Source organism: Equus asinus, chromosome 13, assembly GCF_041296235.1.
Source record: "Equus asinus isolate D_3611 breed Donkey chromosome 13, EquAss-T2T_v2, whole genome shotgun sequence".
Lineage (NCBI taxonomy): Eukaryota > Metazoa > Chordata > Mammalia > Perissodactyla > Equidae > Equus > Equus asinus.
In genome coordinates, this window is record NC_091802.1 from 17,566,451 (window position 1) to 17,589,748 (window position 23,298).

Below are 23,298 nucleotides of genomic sequence, written 5' to 3' on the forward strand. Positions count from 1 at the left end.
AAAGTCGTGACTCATAAATTTGAAAGTCACTGGTCTAGTGCAGAGTATGTAGGATGGAATGAGACTTGACTCAAATCCTGGCTCCGCCACTTAGTAGCCACACAGCTTAGGGATGTCACTTGGCCTCCAGGCCTCTGGGTCCACAGCCACAAAATGGAGCGAATCATACCTACTTAACAGGGATTTTGATTCGATATCACAAGGTACCAGGATGCAGTGACTACTCAGTAACTAGTTCCCTCCCCGCAGATAGCAGCCGTAGGCCAGCTCTCCCAGGCCCACTCATGATCAAAGAACTATGTGCACGGCTCACAGGAGCTGGGCTGCAGCTGAGGCCCAGGGCCAAACCCACTGGGGCTTTAACTACCATCAGCACCCTCCTCTGACGACTAAGCCAGCCAGCCACGGGGCCAACATTTGGGATTTGTTAAGAGTAGTGTCAGGGATGTGACGGGCACGGGTACGAGGGTGTGGGGGTGTCTGTGTGTGTGAACTCGTGTTTTCTGTGTATGACATCTGGTATTTTTCCTTCTGCCTGCTAAAGCTCTTCAGTGGCTGCTCCAGTCAGCCCAATCACAGTCCTTTAGTTCATGAAGAATTCTGTGGAATGAGTCTCTCAGCAGCTGGGATGCTTCCCCTCTCCCTGAGACGTGCCTTCCTTTTCCATGAGCACAAAGCAAACAGGCAGAAGCAGCTAGAGTTTCTCGCCACCATTTCACCTGGTACCCCTGAAAGCTGCAGCCCGCTTTGCAAATACTTCTCTCTTGGCCCCAGAAGTAAAGGGAAGTTTGTTGAGAAGCTGCTCTTAATTTCTCACTTGTTGATAAATTACCCCAAACAGAAGGAGGCACCATGCAATTTTGCAAATTCCATTTGATTACTGAGCAGAAGCTACCGGAGTCCTCAGATTAAGTGATAAACATTCCTAGGGGACAAAGCATTTAGCACTGTTTTTACTTTAACATCACTCCATTGCCCAGCATTCTCTGTCTTAATATCCCCAAAGGGGCCTGAGAGCCAGAGAGACACTTTGCAGCTGATCACAGGGATTCAGCGGGCGGAAGGTCTGCACTTCTTTGAAAGGCAACTGTGAAGTAAGCCAAATGGCTGGTGAGCCTCTGGTTTCCCCGTTAGGACTGCCTGTCCCGCGATGATCTTGCTGAGAGTTTTTTGGGCATTGCAGGTCAAAAAAAAAAAGGGAATGCAGTCAAGAATTTTGTCCCTGCCAGGAAAGGCCAGTTTAAGTCTGGTCTGTGGACACCAGACACCATATCTAAAGAATTTTTTTTGGAAGGAAGCCTTTGGCAATCTTTCTAATTTGCATTCAGAGGAAACGTGCCACATTTTCCACAACAGGCAGCTCAGCCAACACCACCAGGAGGAAGGAAGCTCTCTTCTCAGTGTCTGCAGGTTTATCCCTAAATGCTACGGAAATAGCAGCTGCCAGGGCGAGGGGAATAGAGGATGGAGAGACTTTTAAAACTCTTGAATGGGTTGGATATCGCAGGCATGACCTAAAAAGGCAAAGACGAACTATCCCGACGCTTACTGCAGATGCGGCTTGAACACAGCCGCAGGGCATGCTGTCAAGTGGCCATTTTATTCGAGTAAGCCCTCTGGCCACCCGCCATCCACTCAGGCCAGCCACTTGTGGTGCAGGCCTGGCGAGCGATCACGAGCCCTCCTTATTTTACACTGCCTCCTGGCTTACAGAGCAATGTGCCCACAGTGTGGACCTGGGTCACCATCACAACCCTATTAACTACAATCCCCTTTCACAGATGCTGAAAACTGAGGCTCAGAGGAGCAATGACTCGCCCAGTGTTAAAGTGCCAGAACCAGACCTGGAGACCAGGTCGTCCGCAGAAGTTTCCAGTCCTAGGCTGCTTTTGTCAAATGGACATGCTCTTCATATCTCACTGCTTACTAGGATCTCGCAAGCCTGGTGAGGCAGGTGAGAAGGAAGAGAACCTGGCAGGTAAATCCTCGTGCACTGCTCTCCTGGGCGGGTTATACGGATATGCTTCTTTTCTCATCAGCTTGATCTCAAGTGGGGAGCTGGTGAAAAGAAAGGATGGAAACTAGGTAATGCTCTTGAAGCCAACCTAATGGGAAAACTGCAACAGACTGTTCACTGCTGAAGGAAACATCAGACTTCACAAAACATTCATTGCAAAGTGCCCACCCAGTTATCAGGAAACAGGCTTAACTTACTGTGCAGGGGAGGGAAATTATTTGGCAGTCACATGGAAAAGCAGGCTGCACCTGGAACAGCAAGGTGGAGACGGGAAAGTCAACAGGACAGAAACTCAGAGCGCGAGGAGGGTTCCAAACCAGAAGCGGAACACTTCATCCATATTTACAGACAGGGTTTCCGCCTCAGTGGGACATGCCAGGACCTTGCTGCTGCTGGGCACCACCTTCTGTTTTTGTGCGCTGCTTCCCTCGGCTGCCAGGCAAGGGGTGCATCCTCACCAGGAGGAGGGCAGACGCGGGGAGGGGAGCCCAAGGCTTGCGGGCTTGCTAACTCTTTCCTAGAGGCCGTTCTGTTTTCCGTCAACAGTAAGGAAATACATCCTAGCAAATGACATCCAGTAATGCTTTAATTAACTGTAGTAGTTTATGCTGCAGTGTGCACCAAGAGATCACTTCCAGATGGGGAAAATGAGAGATATGTACACAAAAAAGCAATCCTTTTGTTTTAAGGAAATTGATGTCTCCCAAAGGTAGAGAACTGCGAGGGTCCAGGAGGCTATCTATTTTGACAAATACTAGAATGAGACTGGAAATTTTTATTTATTACATAAAATGCAACAGTCCTCTTTCTGCACGCCAGCTTTTCATGTGTCGTGTTTCCAAGGCTATTGTTTCAATGGCCCGGTGCAGTTCTAAGGACTGTAGTTTTAGCAATCTGACTTGGAGTAGACAAGAAGTGTGAAACACTTGCTTTCACCCGCAAGCAAGCTAGTTATTTTGGAGATTTCTCTTCCTAGGGAGAGGAATTACATTTCCAGCTGTGAACTTTTGGCATTTTCCCCAGCATTCCGTAAACAGGGAACTAGGTTTCCTTGTCCAAGGGCAATTCGGGATGGGCTGCTGTGACATCCCCCGCATCGGGTGGCAGCCTCAGGCGTGCTTGCTCACCCTGTCTGCCCCGTCACTGGCCACTGGTCTTTGGCAGTCTGCTCTCGGGCCTGGTTGATTCGTCCTGGGGAGCCACCCTGGGCAGGAGAACGCAGGCACCCTTTTCTGGGCGGCGGGCAAAGTCCTAGTTACTGGTTCTTCGTTTTCCAAGAGAGGGAGGAGCGGTGGTAGCCAGCTTCAATTCCGGAGCTCAATCTGGAGGTCACAACACCCTGTCCACTGTAGCTCCTGTTTCACTGTCATGACCCAAACAGAACCTTCTCCAGCCTGGACACCCTAAGCCAGCTGCGAGGAAGTCTGTCCATAATGAGAGAAGCAGCAAACTCTTTATCAATTATAAATTACCAATATTTATTTTAACCAACATAAAGTGACTTCAAAGTTTTTTTGTTTTTTTTTTTAAGGGGCTAGAGAAAGTGGGGGGAAGGGATGGGTACAACATCTAACAGCTGAAAACAGAGTTGTTAGCTATTGTTTTTATCAGTGAATGCTCCTTTATACATGTTATTTTGAAGTGACAGTAATAAATAAACATTCTGTTTGGGGCTTGGTCATCAAAACAGGAAGAATCCTCATCAGTATGGTGACAGCACGACTTCCGGCACGGTCCCCACCATCAACACGAGTTTAAAATTAAAGCTGCTGGCTATCAGCAAAAACTCTTTACCATGTTGGTAACAGCTCAACTGTACAGTAATTACACTTGCTTAGACAGCCAGGAAAAATATACATTTATGAAAATGTGCTACAGGAACCCTTCAATAAAGCAAATTTCTCTCTATTGCAATGGTTCTTAACAAAGAGTAAACATTATAATCACCTATGGAACTTTTAAATCTATATGCTGGGCCCCGCTCCAGACTTACTGATTCAGAATCTCCAGGCATCTGTATTTGTGAAAAGGGCCCCAGGTAGTTCTGATGCACACCCCCTGTTGAGAAACACGCTCTGTCTTTACAGGATGCATACACAGCATTCAGACCCCATCAACGAGACGTTTAACATAACTCCTACTGACATCTGTTGGCTCCTTGGAGATTACTGACACTGTAATAAATCAAGAACACAACTTCCCTGGCTGTGACCACCAACTGGGGAAAACAGCGGCTTGACATCTCAATGCCATTATGGAGACGTCCAGAAAACGACTCCTCACCAACGAACCAAAAGAGAAATGTGGATCTGTAAACAGCAAGAGTGACAAGAACCAGGTGCGGGAGTCCACTGCCTCTCTCAGCTCCCCAGGTTGATGACAGAGGGCTGAAGTCACTGTGCTGTTTGGAGATGGGCCCACTGCCCCTTCTTTCAAGAATGGGAAGAGAATGTTAACCTCAATTACGGCGGGCTGTGTAACTCCACTGGAGCAACACGGCGGCTGCCCGGGCAGTGAAATCTCTCTACAGAGCTGTCAGGGGCTCTCCTAGTCCCCTCCCTACGCTTCCTGCACTTTTCTATCTAGCAATCTTTTCCGAATAGAGCTCTGCTAAAGGCCGCACTTCTGTCTTCCACCACTTACTTTCTTCTCAGTGTTCTTGAGCTTGAGATGCTTAACAGATAAGAGTCATGCTGATTAGCAAGAATAGGCTGGAGGCTGACAGAGAGGGAAGGGCAACAGTGCAGGGTGGTTATAAGAAAACAAGAAGGGGAGAAATAATCAACATTTCTGGTCGGATTTTCAAACCTTAATGTTTCCTATTCTATGGCTGTCACAGCTTTATGGATTTTCAGGAAACTTCCTCTATCCTGAACGTGCATTTTTGAGTGCTATTTGATATCCCGATTTCATCTGAGGCCTGTTACATACATTCTCTGTAAAGGGCTCCACGTTCCCCCTTAGCCTTCTCCCCGCCTGGCCAATGAACTGTTCATAATTTCTGAACAAAGGCTGACACTAACAGCGGTTACCCTGAGGCCACGGTCACAGTAAACTGAGGCTCGGTTCCAGTGAACCAGGTGAATCAGGGCAACTACCCGACAGGCTGCCTGTTCCTGTGATGCAGGAAGATGCGCGAGAACTGAAGCTGTTCTGAGGGAACTCTCTTCTGCAAAGCCAAGAGCCCGCGGTGGGCAGGCCGGGCAGGCCAAGGTGCATTCTAGGCTGTGCCAGGTTCTGAGGCAGTGCTTAAGGTCAGTAATTTGTTTCTTAGGTATCCGTGGACCTGGATTCTTTCTCGTTAGTAATAAAGGAACATGTCGCTCTGGTATTGCACGTTACCTTTGTTCTCTCAGATGCTTCTAGAAAGGACACTGGATTTGAAAATGAATGGGTGGGAAGGGGCCTGAGGGTGCAGGCCTCCTGGGCTGTCCTACGGCTTTATCTGAGGTGAGAGCCTAGGAAACTTTTTCTAGGAAAACTTCCTCATTTCCCTTTACAGAGTCGATCCTTCCCCAGAAGTCAGGAGCAGAGTGCGAATAAAGAGACGGAGAAAAGAATCTGCTAAATCGTGCACCAGCTGTGCCAAGCAGAACCCTCCCTCCAAGTCAGGTATGGGTCTGCCCCCACGCCCAGGCCAGGAGTCCCCGGCAGAAACGACACCTGCTTCGGAGGCTGGCACATACAACCCTCCTGGATGAGGGACACAGAGTGGATCGCTCCTTAGACGTATACACAGAGGGAACCGGACATGACTGAGAAAGGAGGACATGGGTAAGTTGGCCAAGTCAGGAAAAGTACCAGAAGCACGTTATGTACCAGGAAACTGAGATTTACATGGAAGAATGCTCCTGCTTCCAGTGCCTTCATAAAGAAAGCCTAGTTTCCTACATCTGTAATCTGCCACTTCATTAACTCGGGCCCTAGAGCCAAACCCAGAGAGTGGGGAGGACAACTCCCAGGGTCTGGCTGCAGAGGAACCTCAACCAGCAGCAGATGGAGGAGGGGCAGATCCAGGCTTTCTCACCTGAGTTGGCCGGATGGGCGCATGGTAGGCAAGAGGGCCACACGCCAGAGGGTGTGGCTGCGGAGGTGAGGCTATACTCACTACTCAGCGACTACTGGACCAGTCGAAAGCGGTCCGAGGAACAGCAAGTGGAGCACAGGGACCTTGCGTCCACTGCCGCCGCTGCTGCAGGAATCAGACACCATCTAAACAGCCTTTTTATAACCTACCCTTACTCAGCTTCTCCGATCAGGACAGGAATTAAGACAGGGCATGGGAGAGACACAATAACAACCCAAATGTCCCAGGAAGTTTCAAGATCAACTATCGGAGAGGCAGGGGGAGCGCAGGAGAGGTCGGGGGGCTTCCAGGGAGCTGAGTGCTGGGGGTCACTGGACAGGAACAACAGTGCCCTGTGCGTGTGCTCCTACAGTCTCTTTTTAATTAGTTTCTCTAGTTTGCGGATGCGAGATGACTCCTGTTCTGGTGTGGGAGCCAGCAGAGACAGTGAGCTGGAGCCTTCTGGCCCTGAGGGCGGAGTGGGGAGCCTCTGGCGGAAGAGTTCCAGCATGTTGCTCTGCTCGCTCCTCTTCAGCCCCTGAGGTTGAAAGAGAGAGGAGGATAATCGTGAGGTCTGGGCCCAGAAAGGCCTGAGGGGGAAGCGCAGCATCTGGCATGCTGTTAGCCCAGGCTCTGCGAACAGCGTAATGATTCTGGGTCAGGGATGAACGCTTTCTGCAGGGGAGTTACCCGCCCTGGGGAGTAGCCTGGGAGAGAAGCAGAGGAAGAAAAAAGGGGGAGAGGAGACGTGAGAAAGAAGGGGTTGAGAGAAATGAAAGGGCAGGTCAGCAGGGTGGGGCAGGGTCATCCTCCTCCCCGTTCCACGCCTGCTGCTGAGCAGGGTTCTCGACTGGGTAGGAGGTACCATCAGGATCAGGAAGCCACATGCCCGGCATCCTTCTCCTCAAAAGGCTTCTTAGATCCGGTTTGCAGCGTGGGCAACCACATGAACTTTCAGAAAGCTCCCCAGGGGCCCTATCCCACCCCCCAGTTAAGAACTACTGAGTGTAAGAAGGATGAGCATGTGGACAAAACAAGACACGGAGCTAACCTTCATGTCCAGGATCTTCTGGAAGGTTTCTGTGTTGCAGTCTGTAAGGAGTTTGATGTAGTTGTCAACGAACACCACCAGCGGTTCATGGGGGGCCATCACCACCTACCAAGGGAGAGAGGCGAGAGTGGGCCCTCAAGGAGCCTCAAGATTGGAGGGCAGGGGACTGTCTCTCCTCCCTTGCAAGCTGACCACAACATGGACTCTGCAAGATGTCCTTACGCAGCAGCAACCCAAACTCAGAAATGTCCTGACGGCCTATTTCATGCCAACATTCAACGGAGCAAGGGCTCCTGAATCAGCCAAACCATTAATACCACCTGGGTTGCTTTTCAAGTGGAGAGTCCTATGTCCCTCCTCTGAGGATTCTCAGTCCGAGTGCCTGGGTGGGGTCCCGGGTGGTTTTTTAAATATCAGGACCCCCTGGGACACACTTGTTAGAGGGTCTCCCATTTGAGACAGTTGGTGGGTTCATGGTTACCTGCTCCCTCTGTCTTGTGATATGCGCTCTTCCTGATTCATGGGCGGCAAAAAGCACTGATTTAAGTGGATTTTCTCAACAACCAAAACCCCCAAAGCTGCCTCACTCCTTTCAAGTCTTAAAATCTGGAACTTCATTTAACTACATTCAATTAATATGCAAACAGAAGGAAAGTAAGGGCATCGCAATCCTCACAGTCGTTTCCATTTGCTTTTGTAACGCAGCATCTGATTTTCTCCTCCAGCAGACTGGTTTTGTTTTGAATTCCTGAGAACGTAACTCAGAGTGGCAAGAAGTAGTTCACTCAGAAATTCTCTGCAGACACTTCGTAAACTGTGCCCTCCTCCCTGGTGAGTGAACCAGCTGGGGAAGAAACTGATTCGGCTGCTTCCAGTGTCCTCAGGCTACAAGCTCAAGGTTAGTGCGGGACCCTCACCTGGTCCCACCAATGTCTCAGGTCCAGCTTTTACTTTTGACTCCTGCCATGATTTGAGTCATTCTCTTTGGAAGACAGACCTGAAGAACCTGCAGGCCCTGGACTTTTAAGAGCATTCCATGAGAGTTCCATTTGTTCTCTAGCTTTCTCCCAAATAGGTCCCCTCTCTCCTCAACAAGTACAGGTGGAAATCAGATACACGTGCTCAAGGCTTCAGAGATTCTCAACATCACCACCCCACATGTAGTATTTTGTTAAATGGGGCTTTAGAAAACCCATTTGCTGACTAGAGGCAGTTACTGCAACATGTGTTGGGAGTTCTTGTAAAGTTGCAGAATTTAGAAAGCAAAGAGGCTTATGTGGAAGGGAGTAACTGATAGCTGGGCCGGAAGTTCCTGCTGAGAGGCAGGGATCCCTGACTCAGACACTGATTCACAGCGACAACCCCACCTAACCTTCAATCTTGGCCAAATCTTATTACAAGAGAATCTCATTACAATGAAGAATTCACTTGTCAGAACGAATCACTGATGCCCAAGTAACTGTCCACTGACTGTCAACAATATCTGATGAGGCCAAAATCGAGTCCAGCCAAAGAATGCGGACAGCCCTGTGACAGCGGCGGGGATAGGCCCTAACCTGCGCTTTTGAATCCAGCACTCCCGGGGTGAAGGGATCAGATAACCAGCCCCTTTAAACAGAAACCCTGAGGAAGACACAAACCCCACCTTGAGGATCATCTCGGCCCGGGTCATGCCTTTCACAACAATCTTAGTGTAACTGGCAGGTGCTTTCCTCACCACCTGCGAGCCGATGGAAGGCAGATCGAGCAGGACCATCTTCAGGGAGTGGGTGTCCAGCAGCAGCTGTGGGAACAAAGCAGACTATCAGTAGCCACTTCACACAGATACGCCTAGCGCACCCCTGCTGAGCACTAACACCGTCCCGATTTTAAATGTACTACGGCTCACTGGAGAAAATTCAGAAGATAAATATAAAAGGAAAAACGTTAGTTATAACTCCTATTACCCAGGACAAAAAGAACAAGAAGTCACAGGTAAATGTAGAATTCCTGCCAGTCTGTGTGTGTCTACAAAAAACTAGAATTATACTGTTTATATAGTTTTATGACCTGGTTTTTCCACTTAATATGTGAGGCTTTTTGAATTCTATTTTCCCATCTTGGCAGTCTTTTAAAAAGGTCATGATTTTTAATGGCTACACAGTACTCCATGGTGTGTGTGTAACTTTAACATATTTAACCATTCCCCTGTAATTTGCTTCTAGATTTTATTATAATGAATACTGTGATGAACAGCTTTGTACATATAATTCCAGGCCTATCAATGGCATTTCCTGAGGAGAGAGTTTCAGGGACAGATCAAAGGATAAGAACATTTTTAAGGTTCTTGATACAAATCTTGACCTGCCGTCCAAATGGAATGTACCTATTTACATATCCGCCAGCAGTGTGCACCGCACACTCATCAGCACTGAAAACCATCAGAAAAATCTGGCTCAGGCAGAAAAGGATAACTCAGTATTGCTGTATTTTGAGTTTCTCTGGATGTAGAAGATTAAAACAAATTTAAACATCAGTATCTTGGCAACAATCTGCCTTTTTCTTCTCTTTCTTTCCTTTTTTAAATTCTCTTGGATGCCAATTATTTGGAAGGATCTCAACTTTCCTGACTGCCCACCAATTGCCAGGACTGATGGGAGGAATATTTCATCTCATTTAGTCTTTACAAGACCCTGCCTGGTCGGTATTTGTTGTTCCCATTTTATACATGAGAAAACCAAAGTTCCAGAGGTTAAACAACTTGCTGAAAGCATCTCACACTCTGGACGGGGGTTCCTGCTGCCCGGGTGAGTCCACGGGGCAGGGCCGGCTGAGAGCTCACGCTGTTTCCTTGACTCCGCGTGGACTGCTAACCTGCTGCTGCTCTCGGCAACCAGGTGGCACAGAAATGGCTGAAGCCTGGAAGGGTATATCAACTCTGGCCTGTTGAGAGTTTAGGAGAAGAGACTCATGCCCACCAACCTGACAAAGGGAGGATGGGGTGACAGTCTCACTACCACCACCATGACAACTCTGATGGTCAATCTTTTCTTTTTTTTCCTTCTCCCCAAAGCTCCTCAGTACATAAGTTGTATATTCTAGTTGTAGGTCCTTCTGGTTGTGGCATGTGGGACGCCGTCTCAGCATTGCCCGATGAGTTGTGCCATGTCCGCGCCCAGGATCTGAACTGGCAAAACCCCAGGCCGCTGAAGCAGAGTGCGCGAACTTAACCACTTGGCCACGGGGCCGGCCCCAATCTTTTCTTTTTTTAATGTATCATACATTTATTTACAAATATTTTATAATTGTATTTTTTATGACTGGTTTCCTTCATAATTTTTATAATTTCAGTATGATTTTTTCCCTTTATAATCCTTTGTATCTTTATATATTTATTTTTTTTAATGGAGGTAATATTAGTTTATAACATTTGGTACACATATTTCAGTTTCTGTGTAGACAACATTATGTTCACCACCCAAAGTCTAATTACCATCTGACATTGTACACATGTGCCCTTTTACTCCTCCTGCCTTCCTTCCTCCCTCCCTCCTCCTCTGGTAACCACCAGCCCGTTCTCTGTATCTGTGTGTTTACTTGTTGTTGCTGTTGTTTTTATCTTCCACATATGAGTGAAATCATATGGTATTTGACTTTCTCTGTCTGACTTATTTCACTTAGCATAATACCCTCAAGGACCATCCAGGTTGTCATAAATGCCAAGATTTTATCTTTTTTATGGCTGAGTAGTATTCCATTGTATTTATATACTACTTCTTTTTTATCCATTCATCCATCAATGAATACTTAGATTGTTCTAAGTCTTGGCTATTGTGAATAATACTGTGATAAACATAGGGATGCAAACATCTTTTCAAATTACTGTTTTTGTGTTCTTTGGATAAATACCCAGAAGTGGAATAGCTGGATCACATGGTAGTTCTATTCTTAATTTTTTGAGGAATCTCCATATTGTTTTCCATACTGTATGCATCAGTTTACATTCCACCAGGAGCAAATGAGGGTTCTCTTTTCTCCATAATCTCTAACACTTGTTACTTTCTGTCTTTTTAATAATAGCCATTCTGACGGTGTAAGGTGATATCTCATTGTAGTTTTGATTTGCATTTCTGTAATAATTAGTGATGTTGAACATCTTTTCATTTGCCTGTTGTCCATCTATATATCTTCTTTGGAAAAATGTCTGTTCAGATCCTCTGCTCATTTTTTAATTGGGTTGTTTGTCTTGCTGTTGTTGTGAGGGTCAATCTTATGTTTTGGACAAGGCCTCCTATGCTATATCTGCCACTGCCTGTTCTCGGAAAGCCTTTCATAATCATTCAAGTAGGGATAGAATGGGTTCCCTTCAGGCCCTACAACACTCTGCATTCTCCCTGTACTTTGCTATGCACAGGAGAATTAATGCCTACAGAAAAGATTAACTCATCAATAAGAGACACTATTGATAGTCACGATGATTATAAGTTTGACAATGGTATAAAAGTTTGGAGAACACATCGATGTTTACTTGGAATAAGTTGGAAGCATTACTCTCAAAAAATGGTGAGGTATCAACAAGCTGATTCTAAAGTTTATATGAAGATGCAAAAGACCCAGAATAGCCAGCACAATATTGAAGGAGAAGAATAGAGTTGGAGGACTGACACTATGCAACTTTAAGAATTACTATAAAGCTACAGTAATCAAGACAGTGTAGTACTGGTGAAAGAACAGACAAACAGATCAATGGAGCAGAAGAGAGAACCCAGAAACAGACCCCACAGACACAGTCAAGTGATCTTTCACAAAAGGACAATGGAGCAAAGGCTTTTCAAAAATGGTGCTGGAACAACTGGATATCCACATGCAAGGAGAACGAACCTAAACACAGACTTTACATCCTTGACAAAAATTAACTCAAAGCGGATCCCAGTCCTAACTGTCAAACAAATAACTATAAAACTCCTGTAAGATAACATAGGAGAAAACCTAGATGATCTTGGATATAGCGATGACTTTTTAGATATAAACACCAAAGACATGATCCATGAAAGAAAGAATTGATAAGCTGGACTTCATTAAAAGGAAAAACTTATGTTCTGCAAAAGACAATGTCAAGGGAATGAGAGGACAAGCCACAGACTGGGAGGAAATATTTGGAAAAGACACATCTGATAAAGGACTGTTATCCAAAATATGTAAAGAACTCTTAAATCAACAATAAGCAAACAAACAGCCTGATTAAAAAGTGGGCCAAAGACCTTAACAGACACCTCACCAAAAAAGATGTACAGATGGCAGACAAGCAAATGCAAAGCTGCTTCACATCATACGTCACTAGGGAAGTGCAAAATAAAACGAGATGCCACTATACATCTATTAGAATGGCCAAGCTCTGGAACCCTGACGACACCAAATGCTGGTGAGGAAGTGGAGCAATAGGAACTCTCGTTGCTGGTGGGAATGTAAAATGGTACAGCCACTTTGGAAGCCAGTTTGGTGGTTTCTTCTAAAACTAAACATACTCTTACCATGCAATCCAGCAATCACACTCCTAGGTGTTGACCCCAAGGAGTTGAAAGTTTATGTCCACACAAAAACTTGCACATGGATGTTTTTCACAGATTTATTTATAATTGCCAAAACTTGGAAGCAACTAACATGTCCTTCAGTAGCTGAATGGATAAACTGGTACATCCAGACAATGGAATACTATTCATTGCTAAAAAGAAATTAGCTATAAAGCCATGAAAAGATATGGAGGAATCTTAAATGCGTATTACTAAGTCAAAGAAGCCAATCTGAAAGGGCTACATACTGTATGATTCCAACTCGATGACATTCCAGAAAAGGCAAAACCGTGGTGACAGTGAAAAGATCAACGGTTGCCAGGGGTTGAGTGGAGGGAGGGATGAGTGACAGTACTCTGTATGATACCACAATAATGGATACATATCACACGTTTGTGCAAACCCAGAGAATATACGACACCAAGAGTGAACTGCAATGTAAAGTTACAGACTTCGAGTGATAATGATGTGTCAACATAGGTTCATCAATTGTAACAAATGTACCACTCTGGCGGGGGATGTTGATAATGGGGGGCGGGGGAGCTATGCATTCGTAAGAGCAGAGGGTATATGAGAGCTCTCTATACCTGCCCTTCAATTTTGTGGTGAACCTTAAACTTCTCTAAAAAAGAAAGCCTTAAATTAATTTTAAAAAATGGTGAGGAAGCTACGCTAAGGAAAGAGTAATTTCATGCAGTAAGTAATGTGGCTAGTCAAAGGCTTAAACTCTAGACCAGGAAAGTGCTAGGGCATTTTGGACCTTTCTAGGTTTCCAGAGATGAAAATTCTTATTCTCCTAGTATCTGTTTTTTGAAAAGGCAAAGAGAAAGGTACTCAAGCATGCAGAGGAGAGATGAGCATAGACTGCCCAAGGTCCATACAAAGAGCCTGCCATCAGAAGACTTCCCAGAACACTGCCCCACTGGAAAGGACCACTGCTCTTCCTGAGGGAACCAGCACCTGCCTCTAAAGAAGAAGTATGCCAGATTCCAGGTAGATTAAAAACCTAGATATAAAAAGAAAAACTTTAAGAAGATTATTTTTATTACATATGGGTAGAGAAGAATGTGAAACACAGCAAAGACTGAAAAATCTACTACCTGAAAATAAGTCTATATCAAAAGATACATAAACAAAGTAAAAAGACACAAACCAGGAGAAGATATCTGCAATAGTGGCAAAGGAATAATATTCAGAACACAGAAAGATTTCTACAAATTAGTAAGAAGGCGGCCAGCAATCCCAATAGCAATAACAGCAGGGCAAAGATCTGAACAGGAAACTCACAAAAGCGGAAACTCAAGCGCCCACAAGGCATGTGAAGTGATCCTCAACCTTATCAGTAATCCAGTAAATGCAAATTAAAACCACAACTGTATACCATTTCATACTCATCAAATAGGCAAAAGTAAAAAGGCTGATAATACCAAGCGTTGGTATGGATATGGTACAATGAAATTCATACTTATGGTGAGAGTATGAATTAGTTAAAGCACTTTTGGGGAAATTCAGTAATATTTTCTTACTTGAAGATGAGCACAACCCATAACACAGTACTCATACTTATATCCTTTAGAGAAATTCTTGCCCTCATGAAAAAATGTTACTTGCATCCACTGCTTGTAAAAGCAAAAGACTGGAAACAACTTCAATGTCCATCAACAGTAGAATGGATAAACAAATGATGGCACATTCATGCCATGAAATATGATACTGAAGTTAAAACAAATGAACTGAAACAATATCAACATGGATAAATATCAAAAGTCAATATGTTGGGCAGAAATAAGTGGGGAAATGATATGCATAGTACATATACATATACATGTATATATAGTTTAGATACAGTCATGCGCCACTTGTTTTGGTCAATGACGGACTGGATATACGACGGTGGTCCCATAAGATTAGTACCATACAGCCTAAGTGCAGAGTAGGCTAGACCATCTAACTTCGTACACTCTATGATGTTCACACAATGACAAAATCACCTAATGACACATTTCTCAGAAAGTATCCTCGTGATTACGGGACGTATAACTACAAAGCTTAAAAATATGCAAAACAAAATCACATATCATTTGTGAATATATACACGTTACGTATCAAAACACACATGGGAATGACGAAAACCAAAACCAGAACAGCGGTTCCCTCAGGGCATGGAGGGAGGGGAATGGCAGGGCAGGGGTCACGGGGGCTTCAGCAATAACCACACTGATTTACTGTATATAAAAAAGATCTAAACAAAATGTGACTGAGCTGAGAGGTAAGCGGGTATTCTTGACACTATTTGCTATATTTTTATTAACTGGAAATATTTCTTTCTTCTTCTTCTTTTTAGTATGCTATTTGAAGCCTGGTGAGGATTCAACTTTATCTTCCATGTAGCAAACTTCTGGAGCCTTGTCAAAATCAAAGCCACATCTTAGCATTATTGGTTGGTAGGAAAGAAAATCAAGCATTATATTTTTTAAAATATAGGGATACCTCCTTTTTCTAAACTTTTCTACTTTGCAGAGATATATTATATGCATAAATAATTGTATAGTCTTAAGTGACAGGAAGAGTTTTGAATGGACCAGACATAATTCTCCAGTGTCTCTCGGATTTTGAGACATGACATTTTCAATCCCTGGCCAGTCACAATAAAATTCTGTCCTCACCAGACACCCGAACAGATGGAAACCTTGGTCTCAGGTTTTACAAATAGCAATGCAGTCAGAAAAGGCGGGAGCTAGTCTGACAGACTTAGCAGCCGCCCGTGGGAAGTGAAGGTGAAAGGCCCCATTTATCATGAAAATCTGCTGGTTTTCATCTTTGAAAATAGTTATAGTGCACCTCCTTAGGCATGAGGCATTGGGTAAGAGGTGGCCATCAGCCAAATCTCTTTGAGCCTCAGAGATACTTCTTGGGGTGGTGTGGCTCATGTTGATGGGCTACTGGCGTGCAAGGTTGGCCAGCATGCCATGCCCGAGAAAGGTCATCACCCAGCGATGGAAAGCTCTGAGTGGTTCACTTCTTGGAAAGCTTCCTACAACTCTTAGGCGGACACCATGATATCACTGGTGATGAAAACCTTGAGTAGGTAAGATAAAGGTACACTCTTAGAAGGTAAAGAACCACCTATACTCTAAGCTCTTCAATGAAGTGGCACAGAAGAGACAGTTCAAGATATGAGGAATGGATGGACCAAGGTGGGGACATGCCCTCTTTCTCTTTTTCTTTTCTTTTTAAAATAATTTATGTATAACTTTCATATAGTAAAGTACACAAAGACCAAGTAAGTAGCTTGATAAACTTTTACATATGTATACACCCTACCGCCTAATTCAAGATACAGGACATCGTTAGCATCCCAGAGGGCTCCCTCATGTTCTCTTCCAGTCAATGCTCTCCCTTCCTTCCCAACAAAGGTGACACTCTTCTGTCCTCCATCACTGAGGATTAGTGTACTGGTCATTAACCTGCCATAAACATTCTTGTACATGTCTTTTGGGGGGTCACACGCCCTCATTTCTCTGGGGTGGAATCTGCTTGACTGTAGAACGCCTGGATCGTGGGGCAGGCAGATACTTCGCTTTAGTAGACACTGCCGAACGCTTTTCCAATTTGGTTGTGCCAACTTCCATCCCCGTCAGCAATGCATGAAAGTTGTCCTTGTTTCACATCTTCATCGACACTTGGTATTGTTGGTCTTCTTAATTTTAGCCGTTCTGATATCATTGAAATTTTAATTTACCCTTCCCTGGATGATTAATATACTTGTTGGTTTTTTAGAGATCCTCTTTTTGAAGTGCCTATTCAAGTTTTTTGCCATTTTTCTATTGGTTGATCATTTTTTTCTAATTGATTTGTTGGAGATTTTTTTTTAAGTAATTTTTTCAACTTTATTGAAGAATAATTGTCAGATTTAATTGTATTTATTTAAGGTGTACAACGTGATGATATTATATACATATATATTGTGGAATGATTACCAAGATCAAGATAATTAAACTCTTTCTGTGTGTGTGGTGAGAATGCTTAAGATCCACTCTCAGCAAATTTCAAGTATATAACACCACTTTATGAACTATAGTCACCATGCTGTAGGTTAGCTCCTCAGAACTTTTTCATCTTATAACTGAAAGTGTACACCCTTTGACCTGCATCTCCCCATTTCTCCCTTCCCCCAGAAACTACCATTCTACTCTCTGTTTCTATGAAATTTTTTTTTAGATTCCACATATAAGTGATATGTTTTTAAAATATATTTTTAGAATATGAGTACTTCGTTAGCTATATGTATTGCAAATATCGTCTCCTGTTCTGTGGCTTGTCTTTCTATGAAAAGAAGTTCTTAATTTTAGGTACTCCAAATAATCTTTTCTTTTACGACTAGTACTTTTAATGCTTTGTTACAGAATTTTTGTCTAACCCAAGGTCATAAAGGTATTTTTTTTTTTTTTAAAGATTTTATTTTTTCCTTTTTCTCCCTAAAGCCCCCCGGTACATAGTTGTGTATTCTTCGTTGTGGGTTCTTCTAGTTGTGGCATGTGGGATGCTGCCTCAGCGTGGTCTGATGAGCAGTGCCATGTCCGCGCCCAGGATTCAAACTAACGAAACACTGGGCCGCCTGCAGCGGAGCGCGCGAACTTAACCACTCGGCCACGGGGCCAGCCCCCATAAAGGTATTTTTTTATGTTAACTTCCAGAAGCTTTATTGTCTATCTTTCACTTTTAGAGCTATGATCCACCTGGAATTAATTTTTTTAAATTAACTGAGATATAATTCATATACCACAAAATTCACCCTTTTAAAGTGTACAATTCAATGTCTTTTTAGTATATTCACAGGGTTGTGCAACCATCACCACTATCTAGTTCCAGAGCATCTCATCACCTCTCAAAGAAACCCCATGCCCATTAGCAGTCACATCCCCTTCCCTCCTCTCCCCTAGCCCTTGCCAACTATTGATCTACTGTCTGTCTTACGGACTTGTCTCTTCTGGACATTTCATATAAATGGATGTATCTTGCTTCTTTCACTCAGCATAATGTTTTCAAGGTTCATCCATGTTGTAGTGTGAGTAAGTACTTCATTCCTATTTATGGCTGAATAATTGCCCCTTGTAAGATTATACCACATTTTGTTTATCCATGTATCAATTGATGGGCATTTCAGTTGCTTCTACTTTCCGGCTATTAGGAATAATGCTGCTATGAATATTTGTGCACAAGTTTTTGTGTGAACATACTTTTTCCGTTCTTTAAGTATATATCTAGGAGTGGAATGGCTGGGTCATATGGTAACATAATTTATGTTTAACTTTTTGAGAAACTGCCAAACTGTTTCCCAAACGGCTGCACCATTTTACATTCCCACCAGCAGTGTATGAGGGTTCCAATTTCACCACATCCTCACTGGGACTGATTTTTGTCTCTGGTGTACAGTAAAGGTCAAGATTAATTTTCTCCCACATGGATATCCAATTACCCAGAACTATTTATTGAGAAGACCATCCTTTCCCAACTGAATTACAGGGCCACTTTTGTCATAAATCAAGTGTCAATATATGTGTGGGTCTCTTTCTAAACTTGATTCTGTTCTGTGGGCCTATTTGTCCCTGGGGCCAGCACCACACAGCCTTAATAATACAGCATTAAAATAAGTCTTGGTATCCTGAGGTTTGAGTCCTCTAACTCTGTTCCTTTTCTCTGAGATTATTTTAGCTATTCTTGGTCTTTTTCATTTCCATCTGACTTTTACAATCAGCTTATCAATTTACATCCACACCCACCCCTCCTGGAATTTTATTGTATCTATAGATAAATTTTGGAAGAATTGATATCTTTTTAATATGCAATCTTTTTAACTTATGAACACGAGCTATCCTTCCATTTAAAGATCTTCTTTAAGATCTCTTTAAGGTCTTACACATTTTATGTGTAGAAGAAACACATTTTTCAATAGATTTATTCCTAGGTATTTAATGTGTCCTGATGCTATTGTATATGGTTTTATTTAAAATTTTTCATTTTATATTGTTTGTTGCTGGTATATAAAAATATTAAAAGTAATTTTAATATTGACTTTATATCTAGCAACCCTGCTAAATTTATATTCTAATAGTTATCTGTAGATTCTTTTGGATCTTGTCATTCACACTTATGTTCTCTGTGAAAAATGACAGTTTTGTTTCATCTTTTCTAATCTGTATAAGCTTTTATTTCCTTAAAAATTTTTTTATTTTACGTTTTGCCTTATTGTTCTGGCTAGGACTTCAAAGGCAACGTGAGACAGAAATGGTAATAGCAGACATCCTTTCTCATTCCTAATGTCAAGAGAAAACCTTTTTATATTTGATCATTAAGCATGATGTTTACTGTAATTTTTTGTCATTAACTGATTCATTTATTTCACAGGCTTGCTCGGTCCTCCCATCTCCAGGTCCCTGACGAGCCTGCTGATGGTTGCAGACTCCTCTGGAGCGTGGCTGTGCCTGTCTCACTCTGTGTGGCACAAAGGAAGGACCCTTTCGACTGAGTGATAGTAGAGGCTTCAAGCTCTCAGAGGGAGGGTGGTCTCACAGAAATCAAGATGGGCCAGAGCTTAATGAGACAGAGAAAAGTGAGTAGTTGGCTAGATTCAAAAGATCTCGAGAAAGAGAAAAGTGCTGTGGAAAGGGGAGAAAGCTCTGCCATCTGGGCAGAAGCACAAGCGGAAGGAGACACAAAGGAAGCACACAAAGGAAGGAGAACGTTTAGCTTTCCTGAGCATAAGTTCTACAATCAGAAAATCTAGAAGGAAGCTAGTTTAATTTCAGGAAGCATGGGAGTTTTGTGTCAATTCCCAAAATAAAATTTTATTTTGGATTATACATGAGTGGGTATACGTGGGAGTGGACCACTATTATTTCTTTTTAAATCTGGTTCTTATGGAGAATTTCAAACATATATAAAGTCAACAAAAGAATATAATGAATCCTTATGCACCCATCACCCAGCTGCAACAACCAATGACATTCGGTTATTCTCATCTCACTTCATCTATGCCTCTACTCCAATGACATTCGGTTATTCTCATCTCACTTCATCTATGCCTCTACTCCAGTGACTCTCAACTGGGGGTGATTTGCTCCATCCCCCACCCCCCTCACTTGGATATCTGGCAATGTCTTGAGACAATTTAGGTTGTCAAAATTGGGAGGGTGTTACTGGCAACTAGTGGGTAGTGGTAAGGATGCTGCTGAATATCCTATATGCACAGGACAGCCCCACAACAAAACATTCTCAGGCCCAAAATGGCAGCAGTGCAGAGGCCGAGAAGCCCTCCTATAACCACTCCCTAGCCCTCACTTAGTTTTTTTGAGGTAAAATTTACAAACATTGAAATGTATAATTCTTAATTGTACAATTCTGACAGAGAGTTACCTGTGTAATCCATACTCTCTCATAAGCTTTTGTATATACTCTTTATGAGATTCAACAATTTCCCTTCTATTCTTCGTCTGCATTTTTTTTCAATCTATCATTTATAGGTATTAAATTTTATTAATCCACTTTTTTTTCCTAAAGGAGTGCTTTTAAAAATACCCTGCCACATTTAGGAGATTTACCGAGCAGAACTGTGCCTGAGAATAACCATCCTACTTTCTCATTTTGCCAAGTGCCAGGATGTAAACACTACCTCTTTCTCTTGTTCCCTTTCCTTGGTGTTTGGGCTTAGAAAAAAATAATCTAAAATTTGTTTTAAAGATTTTTTTCCAGATGGTTTTGAATTATGTGAATTTAAAAGTCAATATGGTTAAAATATGGCATATAAAATGACAGAATATTATTCAGCCTTAGAAAGGAAGGAAATTCTGAAACATGCTATAACACGGATGAACCCTGAAGACATGCTAAGTGAAATAAGCCAGACACAAAAGGACAGATATTGTATGATTCCATTATTTGAGGTACCAGAATAGTTACCTTCACAGTGACAGAAAATAGAATGGTGGCTGCCAGGAGCAGTGAGGAGAACAGAATGGGGAGTTAGTGTTTAATGGGAATAGAGTTTCAGATTGGGAAGATGAAAAAGGTCTGGAGGTGGCCGGTGGAGGGCTGCACAACAATGTGAATGGACTTACCACGACTGAACTGTGCACTTCAAAATGGTTAAAATGGCAAATTCTATGTTACGATGTATGTTTAGCCACAATAAAAAAGGTCAATACAGTATATAAAGATAAAACCAAAAAAAGAAAAGAACTTCCTAGACATGAAATATATTGCTCAAAATATTTTAGACTCCATACTACAACGATCCGCAAGGGGCATGTGAGCGTCGGACTCAGTGCTCTTATTTAAACGTGAGGAAACCAAGCCTAGAGCAGGGAAGCAACTGCTCCCCATCACGGGGACCATTAACAGCAGAGGGGCGACTGGACCCCAAGTCTCAGGGTCCTCTTCCTTACACCATATTGTGCCGCTTCCTTTACGGTAGGTTTACGCAAATGGGCTCCATTTCCACTGTGTGCTCAGTTGTAGACACCGTGGTCATAAGACTAATGAACGACACTGAAAATCCCACAAGATTTTCTGAAAATCACCAACTAGCAAGAAACATTACAAATATCGGTATGGTTCAGTTCCATGTGCCCTTGCAATTGCTCAAGAGGACTCTGGGGCCCAAAGATAAATAACTCACTTTATATAGTAATCAGGGAGAGAATAAAGAGCAGGAAAATGTTTCCTTTCCTGTTTTCAGTATAAGTATTAGAGTATAATCTAAATTTAGGATCTAGTACCTTTGTGGCAAAGCAGAGGCAGCTGAGATTAGGCTAAATCTAAGCTTTGAGTTCCACAGCTTTTGTGAAAACTTGGATTACAGCTGCTGCACGACTTGAGGCAGAATCTGTTTCAGTCTATGAACATCTCTCTGTTAACATCTTGATTCCTATGGTTCTGTTGCCTGAGTCATCACGCCTCCAGCTCCATGACTGCTTGGGTTTCTAAGCCCAGAAAGCAAGGACGGGGGCAAGCATGGAGCCAGCTAAACCTGACCTTTACATGGGAATCCTTCCAGGGCCACATTGCCCTGTAGTTGGCACCCACGCCCTCCCCCAGGCTGGGCCTGCTGAGATCCCCGCTCTCCTCTCACCCACTCATATCTGCCTGCGGTCTGACACAGTAAAACTCCAGTTTCACAGATGGTTTTCTCATCCACATCTCAAAGCAGAAGAAAATCCTGGCCAAAATGATATTTTTATGAGATATGGGCTTTGAACCTGAGCTGATTATTTTAACATTCTTTTAAAGAACAAAAAATCTGAGGAAAATAGATATGATATTGGATTTATGTGATGGTATGAAAATATCATGGTTATTAGCCACAAAATCAGTGAGCACGGACTGGGCAAAGCTGCAAACTCATGGACACATGTTCCCAATGAGTCCACTTTGTGTTCCAGTGGCTTCATCAAGTCTGCAGACAGAAACCCAGTAACTGAGAACTCTAAAGCTTGTGTCAGATACACAGATTCGAATCACTCCACATTTTCTCTGATTACACACAACAGCGAGGTGAACCGAATGAATTCCCAGTCAACATGTGCTAATGAAACTAGAAACAACTCGTTGGGGCATCAGGCTGCTGTTTCCAATAGAGAGAGTTAGTTCTATGCTTAGGACATGCAAGAGTCAGGAATTTCCAAACACTGAAACGCTACAGTTGGTCACAGTTGGTCAGTGTCTGAATCCACGCAACCTCCCAGGAAGTTTTTCAACACAATACTTTTAATTTGGCTAAAGCTGGTCAGCCAGACAGCTGTGGAAAGCATCGGCAGGGAGATGCGCACTGAAAGCAGAAACAAAGTCATGTCCCTGGTCTGAAGAAGCTTAAATTAGAAAGAGCTGGCATTTGTTGAGGGCTTACCATACGCGAGACACTGTGTCAAGCACTTCATCTGCGTTACCTTGTTAGTCTTCACGACTACCCTGGGAGGCAGTACTATGATTACGCCCATTTTATAGACGAGGAAACTAAAGTGCTGGGAGGTTAAGTAACTTGCCTAAGGACAAACAGTTGCTATGTTGCAGAAATAGGATTCAGCTTCAGAACTCTGTGATTCTGGAGCCCACAAGCTTAATGCTCATACCACACTGCCTTCTCATAACCTAGGAAGGCCACTCATTTACAGAGTAAGAAAACACACCACAGTTATGAGATTCAAGAGATTCCTCATATTCACAGGTATTACCTCTCTGGCTCTGATGTGTCATGAGAGATCCATGATGCACTGGGGCACGTGCCAATTTGCCATCTTCCTGAGGCAGGACTGGGGCCAGCACAACCGAGGGCCCAGTGTGAAGGCAAATCACTGAGCTAGGAGAGAGTAAAGCCTCTACCAAGTCAACTAATTTGGTGAAGGAGCAGGCTTTATGGAAATATCTTGAATTATATAATCTTCTTATTTAAAAATGTAGTTTGAGTTCTTTCAAATATAAAAAGTAACTCAAATAGGATAAGTATGGCTAGAGGTCGAGAGAGGATTTATTTTAATGACTAGATGAGAATAATTTATGTTCAGTATATGAAGAGTTTGCATCTAAGTAGGTGTTTTTAAAGAAGTGGGAGCTGAATATT

General features: G+C 43.2%; 1 protein-coding gene across 1 annotated transcript in view; it reads right to left on the reverse strand.

Annotated features, from left to right (window-relative positions):
- Nucleotides 1-3,470: 3,470 nt before the first annotated feature.
- Nucleotides 3,471-23,298, reverse strand: part of VPS53 (VPS53 subunit of GARP complex) — a 135,777-nt gene continuing 115,949 nt past the window's right edge. The window contains exons 20-22 of the mRNA XM_014827001.3: nucleotides 8,780-8,917; nucleotides 7,135-7,239; nucleotides 3,471-6,621 (exon numbers count right to left, since the gene is read on the reverse strand). Coding sequence (XP_014682487.1) covers nucleotides 6,451-6,621; nucleotides 7,135-7,239; nucleotides 8,780-8,917 — 414 coding nt within the window. The 3' untranslated portion in view covers nucleotides 3,471-6,450. The remainder of the gene's footprint in view (nucleotides 6,622-7,134; nucleotides 7,240-8,779; nucleotides 8,918-23,298) is intronic.